Source organism: Pectinophora gossypiella, chromosome 3 (genome assembly GCF_024362695.1).
Source record: "Pectinophora gossypiella chromosome 3, ilPecGoss1.1, whole genome shotgun sequence".
Taxonomy (NCBI): domain Eukaryota; kingdom Metazoa; phylum Arthropoda; class Insecta; order Lepidoptera; family Gelechiidae; genus Pectinophora; species Pectinophora gossypiella.
Genome location: NC_065406.1, coordinates 2,332,989 through 2,349,242, shown reverse-complemented (window position 1 = coordinate 2,349,242; position 16,254 = coordinate 2,332,989). Strand labels below are relative to the sequence as shown.

Genomic DNA, 16,254 nt, shown 5'->3' with positions numbered 1-16,254 from the left:
AATCCAGCCTAAACCAATGATTGTCGAATTTGTTTTCGAATTCATGTTTGTATCATAAATTATTATCACGTGGTCAGAGGTGAAGGAAAACATCGTGAGGAGACCCACATTCCCGAGAAAGGCATTTCGGAGGTATGTGACCTAACTTGTATTGGGCTGGTTTTCCCTTCGCGGGTTGGAAGATCAGACAAGCAGTCGCTTCTGTAAAAAACCGGACCTGTCAAATGTTCAGGTTCGCTAAGCGGACCCTGTGGAAAACGGGATAATGCTAGGGAGATGAACTTCAAACATAAGATCAAGGTCGTAATACTTAGTGGGGTGGATTACCTATGATATGATTTAAACTGCTATATTTTTTTTTATAGGTACAGAAATGCGTCTTAACGTAGCGTAAATTTTATTGTGAAAGCAAAAAAGACACCAATTATTTCCAAGTATTTAACGGTCACGTATTTATACGCTGCCTCATAATTAGATCTACAACCTCCACGGTCCAGTGGTTGAGTGTTGAATTCACGATCCGGAGGTCACGGGTTCAAATCTCGGTGGTCACAAAAATCACTTTGAGGGCCCTAGTTTGGTTAAGACATTGCGGGATGATTACCCGTTTGTCCGAAATTAAGATGTTCCGTGCTTCGGAAGGCACGTTGCCGTTGGTGTCGGTTAATACTTACAGATGTAAGTACGTAGTCGCTACATGAGTCACATCAGGGGCCTTTGGTGGCTCAATAATAACCCTGGCACCAGGGTTGATGAAATTGAGAAGATCAAGTGAAATCTTTTAGGATTTGGTAGCCCTAAATTTCTGGGAAAAGTCAATTGTTAGACATACTATGGCAAGAAAAAACATACATACATAAATTCCAATGTGTTTACCGAAAAGTAACTTTACACGTGAGGGGTCGATATCTAATTTTCGGTTAAAAATAGTGAATGTGTTAAGTCGCTAAGAAAAATTATACGGTCGCGTTACGTTTACGTTTCGCGCGGTGTTTCCGCGTCTATGACGTTATGTTCAAAACGTAATGATCTGGACCGTTATCCGATACGATCCGGATTGGACCACAACTGGTTCGAAGCAATCGATCACGGAACTGAATCGATTCGGCGCGCTGTAGCGAATCGTGAACTTTGTGAAGGCCGGTTATTTTGTTATAGACTTGGAGCAGTGCTTTTGAGGAAATTTGCAGGCTACGTTCACTAAAAACACTACAGATGGCGGTCATCTACCGCGGTAGCACACCCCGGACACTTCATACAAACAACCTCGTTTTACACAGACACCACACATTGACGTTATCGTACACGCGCATCTGTGTGTGTGACGTCTGACGCCATAAGATTCAAGTCTAAACTATGTTCGAGGGGGGGTGCGGTAAACCTAGCTCAGCCGCTGGTGGGGAGCGGAGAGTTGCCGTTCTATACGTAGTATTATTCCTTATTCTATGTTTGTTATACAAACAACCTCTACTCAACCTTTGTTTATTCTATGACGTTGTTCTAACAGAAAGCTCAGTGAGGTATGGGTACTTAGTTCACCTTGCGATGGATGTACTTTTGTCTATCGCAATTAGGATGTAGTCGTGAGCTTCATCATATCATAAATAACCTATATACGTCCCACTGCTGGGCAAGGGCCTCCCCTCAATCAACCGGAGGAGCCATGGAGCATACTCCACCACGCTGCTCCACTGCGGGTTGGAGTCGTGAGCTTATTGTGTTTAAAACTTTTAATTTACATTCTACATGTACAGGCAGTCTATAAATAAACTTGAAAATTGAAATTTTATTATTCTTCTATCGTGTGGGTTGTGAGGTGAATTACCAACCCCATTAACCCTGCTGTCAGGGTTACAATTGAGCCACCAAAGCCCCTGACATGACTCCTGTAACGACTACTCTTCTTCTTCTTCTTTGCGAGTGGCTGGTGATCGATATTAACGACTACTTACATTAGTAAGTAGTTACCGGGACCAACGGCTTAAAGTGCCTTCCGAAGCACGGATCATGTTACTTTTTGGACAATCGGGTGATCAGCCTGTAATGTCCTATTCAAACTAGGGATTACGAAGTAATTTTTGTGATTTGTCCCCACCGGGATTCGAACCCGGGGCCTCCGGATCGTGAGCACAACGCTCAACCACTGGACTACGGATGCTGTTTGTTTTATTTTACGTATTAGATAATATAGACTGTTAACCGATCGTCGTGGAGATCCTTGGGGGAGGCCTATGCCCAGCAGTGGGCGTCATACGGCTGATGATGATGAACCAAACTAGGGATCACGAAGTGATTTTTGTGATATGTCCCCGGATTGTGAGCCTAACGCTCAACCACTGGACCACAGGCGCCGTTAAATCGTGGGTTTTTTTTTATTATTTTAGTTTATTTGGGTTGGGTTGATGAGGTTGGTATTCCACCTCACAACCCACACGATAAGAAGAAGAGAAGTTTATTTGGGAAACAAACAGTTGTATTTTATAACAGATTTAAATAAGAACATATAAGTAGCTTAACAACAAAAGAGTTTCCACAGATAATTCATGCAACCTCTATGGAATTATACAATTTGTAATACAAAAAACTAAACTGAGTTATTTTAAAGTTGAAAGTTTACCCGTATAGTAAATATAACAATTCCATTTATTATTTAGATTAGATAGATAGATTGTATATTATTTTGTTTTTTAAGATGTACTTAAATAAATAAATATTTCACTTATAGTGATTATAATATAAAAATAAATATCATATATTTTAATAATAACATAAGCGGGGTTAAAATGGCCACATCGAAGCAATTCATCTAAGAAAGCAATATTGCTGTTTGACAGTTGCATTGCGCATTTACTTTTATATGCGCAATTGTCAAATTGCAATATTGCTTTCTTAGATGAATTGCTGTGGCCATTTTAACCCCCAAGGTTTTCAAGCGCATAATTTGTTATAACCTTGAACGATGTAGTCCAAAAAACTAACTTCGCCGTAACACAGTGCACTGCCGTGCCATAAAAATTGTGAACGTTCGAGAAAAGTGGTTATAAACAAATCGTGTACATTTATCTGGTTTTCTACGAAACAATCACTTGATACGCCCGTGAATTACATCATTAACTTGTATTGTTCTTCTATTATTGAGTTTTCAGTTTCCATTGTTGTGGCGAAAAGGTACATTTACCATTCATTGCCGCCTTACTTATAATGCTGGAAATAATGCGCGTCCATTTACATCATTGTACACTGAAGTGGTTGTCGGTGAAATAAACGAGCGATTCTCTTAAAATATTAGGCGATTCGTTTTGCATTTTTGCGCGATGATGTTATTAAGTAAAGCTAATTTAAGAAAGACTTACATCATTTTCTATCGTGTGGGTTGTTAAGTGGATTACCAACCTCATCAACCCTGTTAAGTAAGTAGTAACCGGGACCAACGGCTTAATATGCCTTCCGCGCACGAACTATGTGATGCAACAGTATGACTTGGCATTATAGGCTCACCGGGAACAATGCTTACAAATTGGAGTGCTCTATACTGGCTGATAGCATTTGATTATTACGTGTCATTGTTCGGAAGATTCAGTTCATTTGTCTTTCTTATTGTGTTAAACATTTTTAGAGCCATATGCACCTCTTGCTTGCTGTAAGCTGGAAATGGTGTCAAATGAAAAAGTGCTGAAAAGAGTTGAAGAAAAGAGAACCATATTGAAGACTATAGAGAACCGGAGAGGAAATATGATTGGCCACCTGATACGACACGATTCATTTATAACAAACATTATAGAAGGAAAAATTGAAAGGAAGAGAGGAAGGGGTAGACCTAGGGTAACATTTATGAAACAAATAAAAGAGAAGGTGTAGGTCGTGTCGTATCGGGAGGTGAAGGTTTTGGCGGGAAGAAGAGAGGAATGGCGGTTACTCCACCGACAAGAGCGCAGCTCTTAAATTGAGAGAGAGAGATGCACCTCTTGGCAGGAGCTCGGTGGCGCAGCGGTAAACGCGCTCGGTCTGCGATTGTTAAAGTTAAGCAACTTTCGCAAAGGCCGGTCATAGGATGAGTGACCACAAAAAAAAGTTTTCATCTCGAGCTCCTCCGTGCTTCGGAAGGCACGTTAAGCCGTTGGTCCCGGCTGCATTAGCAGTTGTTAACAACCATCAATCCGCACTGGGCCCGCGTGATGGTTTAAGGCCCGATCTCCCTATCCATCCATAGGGAAGGCCCGTGCCCCAGCAGTGAGGACGTTAATGGGCTGATGATGATGATGATGCACCCTCTTGCTGGTTAACTTTCTTTTTCGATTTCTTTCCTATCCAAAAAGCTGTCGTGTAAAACCTCGTATGTTTGTAGAATGTTTCCTATGTTAATAAACTGATGTACATACCTACAATTTTGTCAAAATTACAATAAGTCACGTCAAAAAAAAAAAAAACATACCTACAACGATAGGTACAAATATTAAACTCATTTTTAAACCCAGTTCCTCGCACCACTTTCTCCGTTGTAATCCAATTAACTTAACAGGTTTGTATTGTTTGTGTAAAGAGGTTTTATTGAATAACTCACCAGCACACAAGGTGTGACCTCAATTTGGATTGGTTTCCGGTAACTGTACGACCAAATCGTGCAGGTTGTCAGAAGCTGATGCTTTAGTTGCTCTATCTTCAATATTTCGGTTAATAAGCCTAGCTACCCAAGGAAAACACACCAAAAAGACTTTATTCATTGAAAAAACAAAGTAGTTTTAGGCGGATGAGACGTTCGTTATTTAAAAAATGACGATTCAAAATGTAACTAAGTAACTATGTTACTATGTTACGTGCTTTAATTATGTTAGTGAATGTAGATATCATCGAATTTTGAATTTGAATTGTATTACACGTAAATTATCGTCGCATTATTTGGTAACAAAACCTCGCAATAGACAAGCTTCCAAATATTATTTTTTTGCCCGGATGGAAATGAAAGAAAATTGAGATTACGTTGATATATCATCATTATGTCCATGAACCAGATTATATAATTTTAAATTTAGAAATCAAATTGGAATGTTTAAGGCTCTACATCAATTGCATTTCACCATGGACATAGAAAGCTACTAGACAAAGACATGTCATAAATCTAACCTTTCATCGTTTAATTGATGATAGAAACAATAAAGTCTACGGAAATGGGAAGGCGATGTAATTTTGTACAGAGTAATGTTTAACAGAGACGCGTGGGAACATAGAGTAGCCTACATAGATGAGTTATGGAATGTGGTCGATTGGCAGCGAGTAGCGTTTTATTGAAAATAAAAAATGTGGTAGTATGGAAGATTACCAGCCCATCGCTTCATAGTAATACGATATACGAGTTTAGCCATTATCATAGAATAAAGATACGTAAAAACGATACGTCTCCGCCCCCCACCAATACGTATCGGGCGCCGGACCTCACCCCCTATGAGTCTTACTTTAGTCGCTTACGTTCGTAAGAGACAGGTCGTTTGTTATTCCTTTGTAATAGTAACATATATACATACATAAACATACGTCCCTTAATGGGATGGGCAGAGCTAGAAGTAAAGTTTTAAAATAGTTTCCAACTAGTCAAATCAGTTACTTTTTACTAAACCACAAAACACGAGATCATAGCAGAATGTGACGTCATAGAAAAACGTGATAAAACGTCGGATTTATTGTTACGTTTTTCTTAATTAATTATCAATGAATAAGTCAAAGTTGAGGAGCTCGGTGGCGCAGCGGTAAACGCGCTCGGTCTGCGATTGTTGAAGTAAAGCAACTTTCGCTAAGGCCGGTCATAGGATGGGTGACCACAAAAAAAAAGTTTTCATCTCGAGCTCCTCCGTGCTTCGGAAAGCACGTTAAGCCGTTGGTCCCGGCTGCATTAGCAGTCGTTACTAACCATCAATCCACACTGGGCCAGCGTGATGGTTTAAGGCCCGATCTCCCTATCCATCCATAGGGAAGGCCCGTGCCCCAGCAGTGGGGACGTTAATGGGCTGATGATGGTGATGGTGGAATAAGTCAAATAACACATAAGCTCACGACTCTATCCCATCTGGGGTAGTCAGAGGTACATCCATCGCAAGATGAACTAAGCACCCACACGAAATAAGTCAAATAAGTCAAATGGAAAAACGAAAAAGTTTATCGTCCATTTTAGACATATCTTTATTAAAAAAAAAAAAAACAAAAAAAAGGTTTTATTTCTGTAAATCTATAACAAACAAGTTACAGGGGCTTCCCTAAAAGTAGTCAGATGACGCATGTGATGGGAATGCCTCGCTCTTCCAACGCAACCAGTACAATTTGATTTAAGTACACAATTTTGTCTTAAAGTAAAACTTAGGTAAATTAAACATAATACGTGTGTGTTTGAGTCCGTGTGTGTGTGTGTGTGTGTGTGTGTGTGTATGTGTGTAGTAATGTTAGTAATCAGAATTTCATAATTTTGTCTTTGACTTATGATACTCGTACTAACCAATTTACGAAACTACACGCCATATCGCTTACAGACGCACCAGCGCTTGAACATCAAAATAATGATGAATGTTCGTGACAGACCGTCTTTTGTTACAGTTTTTTTTATTACAAAAGCTATTACTGTATCATTTTCGTTGCATTTTGTTGTTCATCAGAAAGTTAGCTCTGAAATGAAGAGTCATTGGATATAATCAATTGCTCAACGATAGTTTTTGGTGTTAGTTTTTATTGACTTGATAGAGATTGACAGGTTCTTCAATGCTTGAAGATTTCGGTGTAATTTGCACCATTCTCTTATATTATTTATATGTTGTCTAATACTATGATAATATGGAAACGGCTTAGAATAATTTTATTTTTGTAACATATATACCGAAATACCGAATTGATCGAGTCCGAAACACAAGACTGCGTTCAAAAACGGGAATCGCTGATGTTGGACGAAAACCCGCCAAACTCAAATGGGATTGGGCCGGACATGTTTGTCGCATGTACCCTGAGTGGTGGGCACGGATCGTCACACATTGGGTGCGTCATGACTGGTACAGGCGTCGTGGTAGACCTCGAAAGAGATGGCGTGACGACTTGGACGCTTGCCGGAGCGACTGGCCGGAGTACACGGGACCGCGAAAAATGGAAAGAGGAAGGGGAGGCCATTGCCCAGCAGTGGGTTCTTGTAGGCTAGATTAGATTAGAACACATATATCAGGATCGCATAAAATGATACGAGTCATCATCGTCCTAGCGTTATCCTGTTATCACAGGGTCCGCTTACCTAACCTGTAACGGCCGCTATGGTCCAGCGGTTATGTTGGGCTCACGATCCGGAGGTCCCGGGTTCCAATCCCGGGAGAACACATCACAAAAATCACTTTCTGATCTCTGGTTAGGACATTACAGGCTGATCACCTGATTGTCCGAGGGTAAGATGATGTACGCTTCCTAAGACACGTTGAGCCTTTGGTCCCGGTTGGTAATTACTGATGTATATAGTCGTCAGGGGTCTTTGGTGGCTCAATAATAACCCTGGCACCAGGGTTGATGAGATCGGTAATCCAACTCGGCCAGAAGAATAAAAGTAAAAAAGCAGTACTCACGTTTCTCCGGCCCCTGTGCTACGGCCAGTCCAAGGATGGCCAGCAGGATGAGCTCCCAATTTCCCATGACGTCACAATGTGTTCCTCTCTGCCTGGTCACGCGCGCATACCCTCACGTCTGCGGAGAGACAAGCTACGCTCAATCACATAGTACAGCAAGGTAGATAAGATAACGTTATCTCCTATGATTAATTAAGGAAAAATACAGTCACGAGATGAAGGGACTGGTGGGGGTGATAGATCTGGTGGGTTTTGAGGTTTGAAGGTAATTTGCTGGTTGAAATTGTGTTAACCTATGTAAAATAGTTCATGTGGCACGCTACTAGATGGCGTTAGTAATCTATTAGAACACGGTATCGACATTGTTGTTAGATTCTAATAAGACACTTTGTGCACAAAAGGAAGAAAAAGACGAAAGGAAGGTGGAAGGGGAAAGGTTTGATACGATCTACTCTGAATCGGCGTGCGTGTATAAAGTGGATGAATGTGGAGGAAGCAAGAGAAGTGTGTCAGGATCGAAGCAAATGGAATTCTATAGTCTCTGCTTACCCCGGTGGGAAATAGGCGTGAGTTAATGTATGTATGGGTAGAGGACTACTCCACTCAAATCGATTTTGCATTAGGTCTCAAGCCCTTCAAGTGTCATGACGAGGAGAAGCGTAGACCAACGCGTGACCTTTCACCACAGAGATATTCTTTTCCTTCCGTAAAATAATTTTCATTATCACATATTTCGGCCTCCGTGGCCCAGTGGTTGAGCGTTGGGCTCACGATCTGGAGACCCCGGGTTCGAATCCCGATGGGGACATATCACAAAAGTCACTTTGTGATCCCTAGTTTGATTAGGACATTACAGGCTGATCACCTGATTGTCCGAAAGCAAGATGGTCCGTGCGTGCACGTTAAGTTGGTAGTCCCGGTTAATACTTACTGATGTAAGTATGTAGTCGTTACATGAGCCATGTCAGGGGCCTTCGGCGGCTCAGTAATAACCCTGAAACGAGGGTTGATGAGGTTGGTATTCCACCTTACAACCCACACGACGAAGGAGAAACTTTTTTAAATGTTCCGGTATTTATTTTTTAGGAGCTCGGTGGCGCAGCGGTAAACGCGCTCGGTCTGCGATCGTTGAAGTTAAGCAACTTTCAAGGCCGGTCATAGGATGGTGACCACAAAAATAAAGTTTTCATCTCGAGCTCCTCCGTGCTTCGGAAGGCACGTTAAGCCGTTGGTCCCGGCTGCATTAGCAGTCGTTAATAACCATCAATCCGCACTGGGCCCGCGTGATAGTTTAAGGCCCGTTCTCCCTACGCGTATCCATCCATAGGGAAGGCCCGTGCCCCTGCAGTGGGGACGTTAATGGGCTGATGATGATGATGATTTATTTTTTACGAGACTGATTATATTTTTGCGTAAAGGGTGTTTGTAATACATTTTGGACTTTTATTTTGACGTACCTACCTATCAATTATAGACGGCGATACGGAAGTCTGCCTAACAGAAAGCTCAGTGAAGTGTTGGTACTTAGTTCATCTTGAATTGGGATACGAGTATTCTTAAGCTTATGGTGTCAGGGTTATTATTGAGCCGCCAGAGGCCCCTGACATGACTCATGTAACGATTATTCACTTATCAGTAAGTAGTAACCGGGACCAACGGCTTAACGTGCTTTCACGGATCATCTTACTTTTGGACAATCAGGTGATCAACCTGTAATGTCCTAATCAAACTAGGGATTACGAAGTAATTTTTGTGATTTGTCCCCACCGGGATTCGAACCCGGGGCCTCCGGATCGTGAGCACAACGCTCAACCACTGGACTACGGATGCCGTTTTTTTTTTTGTTTTACGTATTAGATAATACAGACTGTTACATAAAACATAACACACAAGAACAAAAAACCTATTTTAAAAACCTCAAACTGTAATTTACAACCGCTTATAGAAACTACTCGTTACAAATAAAATAGTATTTCCCATTGCACTGCGGTGTAATAGCGATAGTAGGTGAGTTTACTCTAATGTTTCGCTCCGATGGATCTGTCTGTGTGTCTTTCACACGGCCTGCAATGTACCGGCACGAGAGTACTAGTAACTGGCCGCGGGTTTGTCTGTCAAGATGATTGTGAGAGAATATTTATTCTGACGTCTAATAATTGATGGGACATTCACGCTTTTTGATTATACATAACATCATTGCGTTTTGGTTTTTACCGAAGGGCAAGGCAAAGGGAACTATGCCCATACAGCCATGTCTTACGTATTATTTTTCTTGATTGATGATGATAAAATGGTGAAAGGTGATGATGATGAATTATGAAACCTAAGCCCCCACCCTCGGAGCAGACTCCTACTCCGAACCCCAAACGAATTAGCTCAAAAGTCTGCATAAACTTTCGAGTTATGAAGCGGCTTGTTGGCACGAAGCGAAAATAGATAGATACACTTTATTTATTGAATATTCCGATATAATAACACTATCGCGAATGTTTTTTGACTAACTTAATGCGATCATTAACCTCAAAGCACCACTTCGTATTAATTATATAAGTACATTATTCAATGAAGCAACCGTCCCATTCCCGCCAAAAAGCCAAGGACCAGAAGAACAGTGACAGATAGAAAAAACAATATTGTGTAAAAAAAGTAAAAATATTTTGATAAAAAGATTTTATGCAAAAAAGGTTGTAAAAAGATTTAATATCAAAAGTAACCTACACGCCTATATGCCCGAAGACCTCTTTCGTTTAAGTCTCAAGTAATGATGAAGTTAGTTTGCGGCCAGGGTGGACCAGTCTTGGTTGATTATGGCACCCGCCCCTCACTGAGGTTATTTCCTTTCCAACATGATGGCCTACTGACATCTACCGGTAACCTGTCACCGCGGACATACGGTTCATCATAATCATCATCAATTTAAGAGCCACGCTCTTGTCGGTGTAGCATTTTCTATTCCAGTCTATCAAAGGCCAATTCCTTGGCTTCCCTATAAGACACGACGTTAACCTTTTCTTTAATCTGTTCCATGTAAGCTCTTCTTGGTCTTCCCCTTCCTCTCTTTCCTTGTAGCTTTCCTTCTATGATGTTTTTGTTTTTGCGGTTCATCATATCCATCTTTAAAATACCTCCTACAATATCTTCAAATACTTCAAATATGATATTATTTTAAAAAACGTATTTAAGTTGCGTTTACACGATGTGATTTAGGTTAAACTGGGCATGAATAAGTGGAGCCATTACATGTTTGACTTAACGCCCCCTTTTTAGGGTCTTTGGGATAATAATTCTTCATTGTTTTCTTTCCACAGAGGGGACTTAAAATAACGAGGAAATTATGAGTATGAACGTAACGGCCGCCGTGGTCCAGTGGTTGAGCGTTAGGCTCACGATCCGGAAGTCCTAGGTTCGAATCCCGGTGGGGAAATGTCACAAACATTACTTTGTAATCCCTATTTTGGTTAAGACATTATCTGATTACCTGATTGTCCGAAAGTAAGATGATCCGTGCTTCAGAAGGCACGTTAAGCCGTTGGTCCCGATTACTACTTCCTGATGTAAGGGCCTGTCCACATCACCACGGCACGACGTCGTCGCCGTGGAACGGTGCGGTGCCGTGGCGCGGCACGTTGCCGTAACGTGGGAATTTACGTTGCCGTACCGTAAAAATGTACCTCACGACACCGCAAAGTTACACACACAACAGAAGCAGAATACGTTTTGTGCGGTCCATATCTACAACGAGACTGTTATTTATTTGGTGAAGAATGTACCGAAAGTTTACAAGGCACGGCAACGTGTAACTTTGCGGTGTCGTGAGGTACATTTTTACGGTACGGCAACGTAAAATCCCACGTTACGGCAACGTGCCGCGCCACGGCACCGCACCGTTCCACGGCGACGACGTCGTGCCGTGGTGATGTGGACAGGCCCTAAGTAAGTAGTAGTTACATGAGTCATGTCAGGGGCCTTTGGCGACTCAATAGTAATCCTGACACCAGGGTTGATGAGGCTGGTATTCCAACTCACAATCCACACGATAAGAAGAAGAGAGAGTTACGACTTACGAAAGCCGAGCGATAGTCGGACGGATGTACATTACAAAGGTTTTTATAAACAAGTTTGATATTCCCAAAAATACCGTAGGTACCTAAACTAACCAGTTTAACCTTTTCCGGTTAATTTGCCCTGACATTTTTTATACAAAACACGTGACAATAATTACTTTCCGACAATAACATCACTTTTTTTGTCCCCTCGGTTAGACGCAACATCAAAAATATTCATTGGCAATTTGAACTTTATTTTGTAGGGGATAAGGTGAGGAATTTATTGTTTTTTGTCGTAGCTCGTGTAGGCTCGGTATCGGCGCGCACGCAATAATCACGAACTATCGTGATACAGTTTTTTTGTCGCTTCCAAGCCTTTGCGTAAGAATTGTTTGAACTGTTTATGGATTTGTTACTTGCGTAATCGAATTTTCTGGTTTTGTTCTGTTATTGCTTAATAGGTGTGGTAGTGTAGGTAAAAAGTTCTCACCTGTGTGTACTATAAAGGTAAACGCACATATAGCCGCGTCGCAGGATAACTGGCAAAGAGGCTTTTTCTTTCAGAAGTAAGATCGAGGAGGTGAGGTAAACATAGCTCAGTTGCTGGTGGGGGGCGGATAGGTGCCGTTCTATACGTGGTATTATTCTGCGGGTATTATATTACGCATGTGAGTCATCTGTTTATGTTTTGTATATTGAATGTAGGAAGTAAATGGAAATGTATCTATTACTAACTTGATAAGGATATTTTTGGAATTTGAGTAAATAGTAGGCCAAGCAACCAAGGGTTTATCGAGCTTTACATAGCACGCCGTTTAAGCCGTTGGTCCCGACTGCATTAGCAGTCGTTAATAACCATCAATCCGCACTGGGCCCGCGTGATGGTTTAAGGCCCGATCTCCCTATCCATCCATAGGGAAGGCCCGTGCCCCAGCAGTGGGGACGTTAATGGGCTGATGATGATGATGATGATGACATAGCACACGGATTCTGGTGACAAGCACTGTCATCATTCTGAGCTTGTTTCGTTCCAAACGATGACTATAACAAGTTTTTCGCCACAAAAAAAAAAAATGTTTTTGATACAATCTGGTTAGTACCTATATTGTTCTTTTCACCAATACGGTAACCTAATCACATGTTCCGCTAGCTAAATACCGACAATGGCATTGTTGGTTAGTGCTATCTGGTTCCCGCTAGTGAGCAGCGACCCTTACCGCGGGTGTGCGCTGACCCTTTGTTCGCGATCCGGTGTTATATGGCGCGAACTAGACGGAGATTGCAATAGGGTTTTTTTATTTTTAAACAATGGTGCTGGTCCTATGGTGCAGATCTTGATCCTGTAAACACCATCTAATTGTATTTTACCTTAAACCTGTCATTTTCTTATCCACCGGAAAGGAAAGAAAATGTATGGAACACACGTCAAGTTTTGTATATTGGCCAATATCCCGACAGAATTAGGTTGACAGCACACGTTAAACAGGTTTCACACCAGCGACATGCTTATTTTATTCGCCAGGGTTATTCATTCACTTTAAAATTAACAGTTGTCAATCATAATAGGTGTAAAATTTATGGAACACCCGTCAATTTGAAGCAGAAATCTAAAACAATCCTCTAACAATTTACATTTGTCAATAACCCAACAGAGTTAAGTTGGCAGCACACGTCAAACGTGTTGCATACCAGCAATATGCCTATTTTTTTCGCCCGAGTTATTCAATCATTTACTCTTTCTTCCTAAAATTAACAGCTGTCAATCATCTATCTCTATCGTTTTCGGCGGATAAGAAAATGACGGGTATAACTTAAAATAAAATTAGGAGGTGTTTACAGGAATCAGGGCCATTGTGTACCTAAGCAAGGATTTTTATAGGCAAGGATATTATAAGCAAGGATATTTGACCACATTCTCACCTGTTGCACACCCTGGATACTTCATACAAAAGGCCTCGTTTTACACAGGAAACTACACATTGACGTTATCGTACACGCGCATCTGTGTGTGTGACGTCTGACGCCATACTATTGAAGACTAAAGTAAGACCCTTCACGTAAACCTAGCTCAGCCGCTGGCTGCCAAAGAGTTGCCGTTCTATATGTAGTAGTATCCATTCTTCTATGCCTGTTATCAAAAATTTTGTACAGGGTGAGAGACCTCAGCGCTCCCCATGTTTACGGCCAAGTAAGTTAAACTTAGTTACTTAATGTCATCATCATCAGCCCATTAACGTCCCCACTGCTTGGGCATGGGCCTTTCCTATGGATGGTTAGGGAGATCGAGCCTTAAACCATCGGGCGGGCCCAGTGCGGATTGAATAACGGATACTTTATCTAGTTGAGTAAGAATCTTTTCAAGCTAAACCACTTACAGTAGCAGCTTGATTCGTTACAGTTCAAGATGTTTAACCTAGAAATTGGTTTATGAAACAGTGCCCTCAAAATCTAAGAATCGAGCAAAATAATATTTTTTTATCATAAAATCGTTTTCACGCAGATCTAAGTTTAACAACTAAGTAAGTATATTTACATCGATTCGTCAAGTCTGAGATCAACTAACCGTTTAGAGATCCGTACGTAATGCAGGCGAACGTGTCTTATAAGGAATTGAAGGAATTGGTCTTTGATAGACAAGAATGAAGAATGCTACACCGACAAGAGCGTGGCTCTTAAATTAGTAATGACGTAATGCAGTCAGCTTTTTTTTTGACGTGACTTATTGTAGATTTGCTGCGGATGGCATTAATTAAGTACTTGGCCGGACAAATGGGGAGCGCTGAGGTCTCACACCCGGTACAAAATTCAAGACAACAGGCCTGAGGGTGCCCAGTTGGGCGCGAACCTCGGCTCAGGGCGCCGTCTGAGAGGAAGAATATTTAAAAGAATTAATCGACCCTAGCGGGTCGATAGCGATAAGCGCTGAATGAGCAAATAATATTGAATATTGAGGGAAATCGTCGACCACGCCGGCGGGGTCGGTATCGAGCATGCAGTCAGCAGCTCTCTTTTAGGTATCCTCTTTCAATCCAGTTTTTGACAGGACCGGTTTTTTACAGAAGCGACCGCCTGTCTGACCTTCCAACCCGGGAAGGGAAAACCAGCCCAATACAGATTAGGTCACATATCGAAAATGCATTTCTCGGGAATGTGGGTTTCCTCGCGATGTGCAAAGGAGCGATGGCTGGCTTTCGCGTCAACTCGTGATCGAGTGCTGCGTATGTGGACAGGCCTGCTTCTGCCAGGGGAGCTCATAAAACACTGTTTCTGTGATAAAGTCACATAGACTCTGTTTATTTTTCACTTTCCTTCCCCCGTCTTCAATTGGAATACAGTTTATATGTAATACAAACTGGACTTAAAAAAATAAAGGAACACATGAAACAGTAGGAGTAGGGCCCTGTGCTGGGAGGTTTTCGTGCCACGTCTTTTCTTCAGCGATACAGCTTCCGATGTGATAATAGTTTTACAGCCAGTTACATAATACGTAATTTAATTTTGGATATTCAAAAAGCGCTAAATATGTAAGCCAATTTTGAAGAATAAATATTTTAGATGTTTTTAAAATGTTTTCCTTCACCGCTGTTATGTTACAATGTTATGCTATTATGTACTACATGAAAATCCAACGAATATTTCATACACGGAACCCTAGAAATATTCCAGAATATTCGCTACGGAATCTGATACGCGATTTGCAAGTTTCTTAAAAATAAGTTGACTTTCTAAACTCGCGCTACATTGGGTATGAAATATGATATTTGCGTGACAAATGTCGATTTTATTGAACGCAGTTCAAAAGTGGATTTAATTTAGCACTTATAATATATTATATATACTATCGCTCGAAGAAAGCAGGTCTTTCACGAACAGTGAATAAATAATAATTATATTATTATATTGCAAAAGTGTATTTGTCAAATGCTATTCATATTATGCTGCCCAACGGAATGAAATCTCGCAAAGGTATACTTAATCACGTATAGCTCAGGAGTACATACTTTTAAAGTACTTATTCCTGTGCTTTTCAAGGACATAATTAGGTAGGTAATTGATGTACTTGCCATGATAACTAAGGTCGACACGAATGTAGAAAATATAAAAATAAATCTTGTTCTAAATTTGAAAACTTTAGTTCCCACCTTTTATAATTCTGTATGTAAGGGAAAAAAAGTTACGCTAATTCTAAAACCATTTCGATATTTCGTCTTAATTAGTTGTATTTCTCTATTTTTATAAATTTTTATGTAAACTCTGGTCATCACTACTCATCTCTAGACCAGGCCAAAAAATTAAAAAAAAAGTCATCAGGTGTCCTTCGAGTGTACGGTTAACAAACTTAATGAAATAACTTCGATAATAATGTGGATTACTTACCCCCATCATGTTTATTAGAACCATAAACTTTACAAACTTAATTAATGAAATAAAACATTAACAAAATGTTATTTAGGTATATCTATCTTATTGGGCCTAAATATTCTTAGGGTCCGCCGACTGTTTTTTTGTTTTGGTTTTCCCCGAAGGGCAAGGCAAAGGGACCTATGCCCATACAGCCATGTCTTTGTATTTTTTTCTTGATGATGTTAATGAAATGATAAAAGGTGATGACGATGAATGATGAAACC

The 16,254-nt window shown here is 40.8% G+C and overlaps 1 protein-coding gene across 2 annotated transcripts in view; it reads right to left on the bottom strand.

Annotated features, from left to right (window-relative positions):
- LOC126380682 (tenascin) overlaps positions 1-16,254 on the bottom strand; it is a 47,348-nt gene that overhangs the window by 10,925 nt on the left and 20,169 nt on the right. For both annotated transcript variants that reach the window (XM_050030258.1, XM_050030248.1), the window contains exon 2: positions 7,581-7,698. In XM_050030258.1, the coding sequence (XP_049886215.1) occupies positions 7,581-7,647 (67 nt within the window). In that variant the 5' untranslated portion in view covers positions 7,648-7,698. The remainder of the gene's footprint in view (positions 1-7,580; positions 7,699-16,254) is intronic.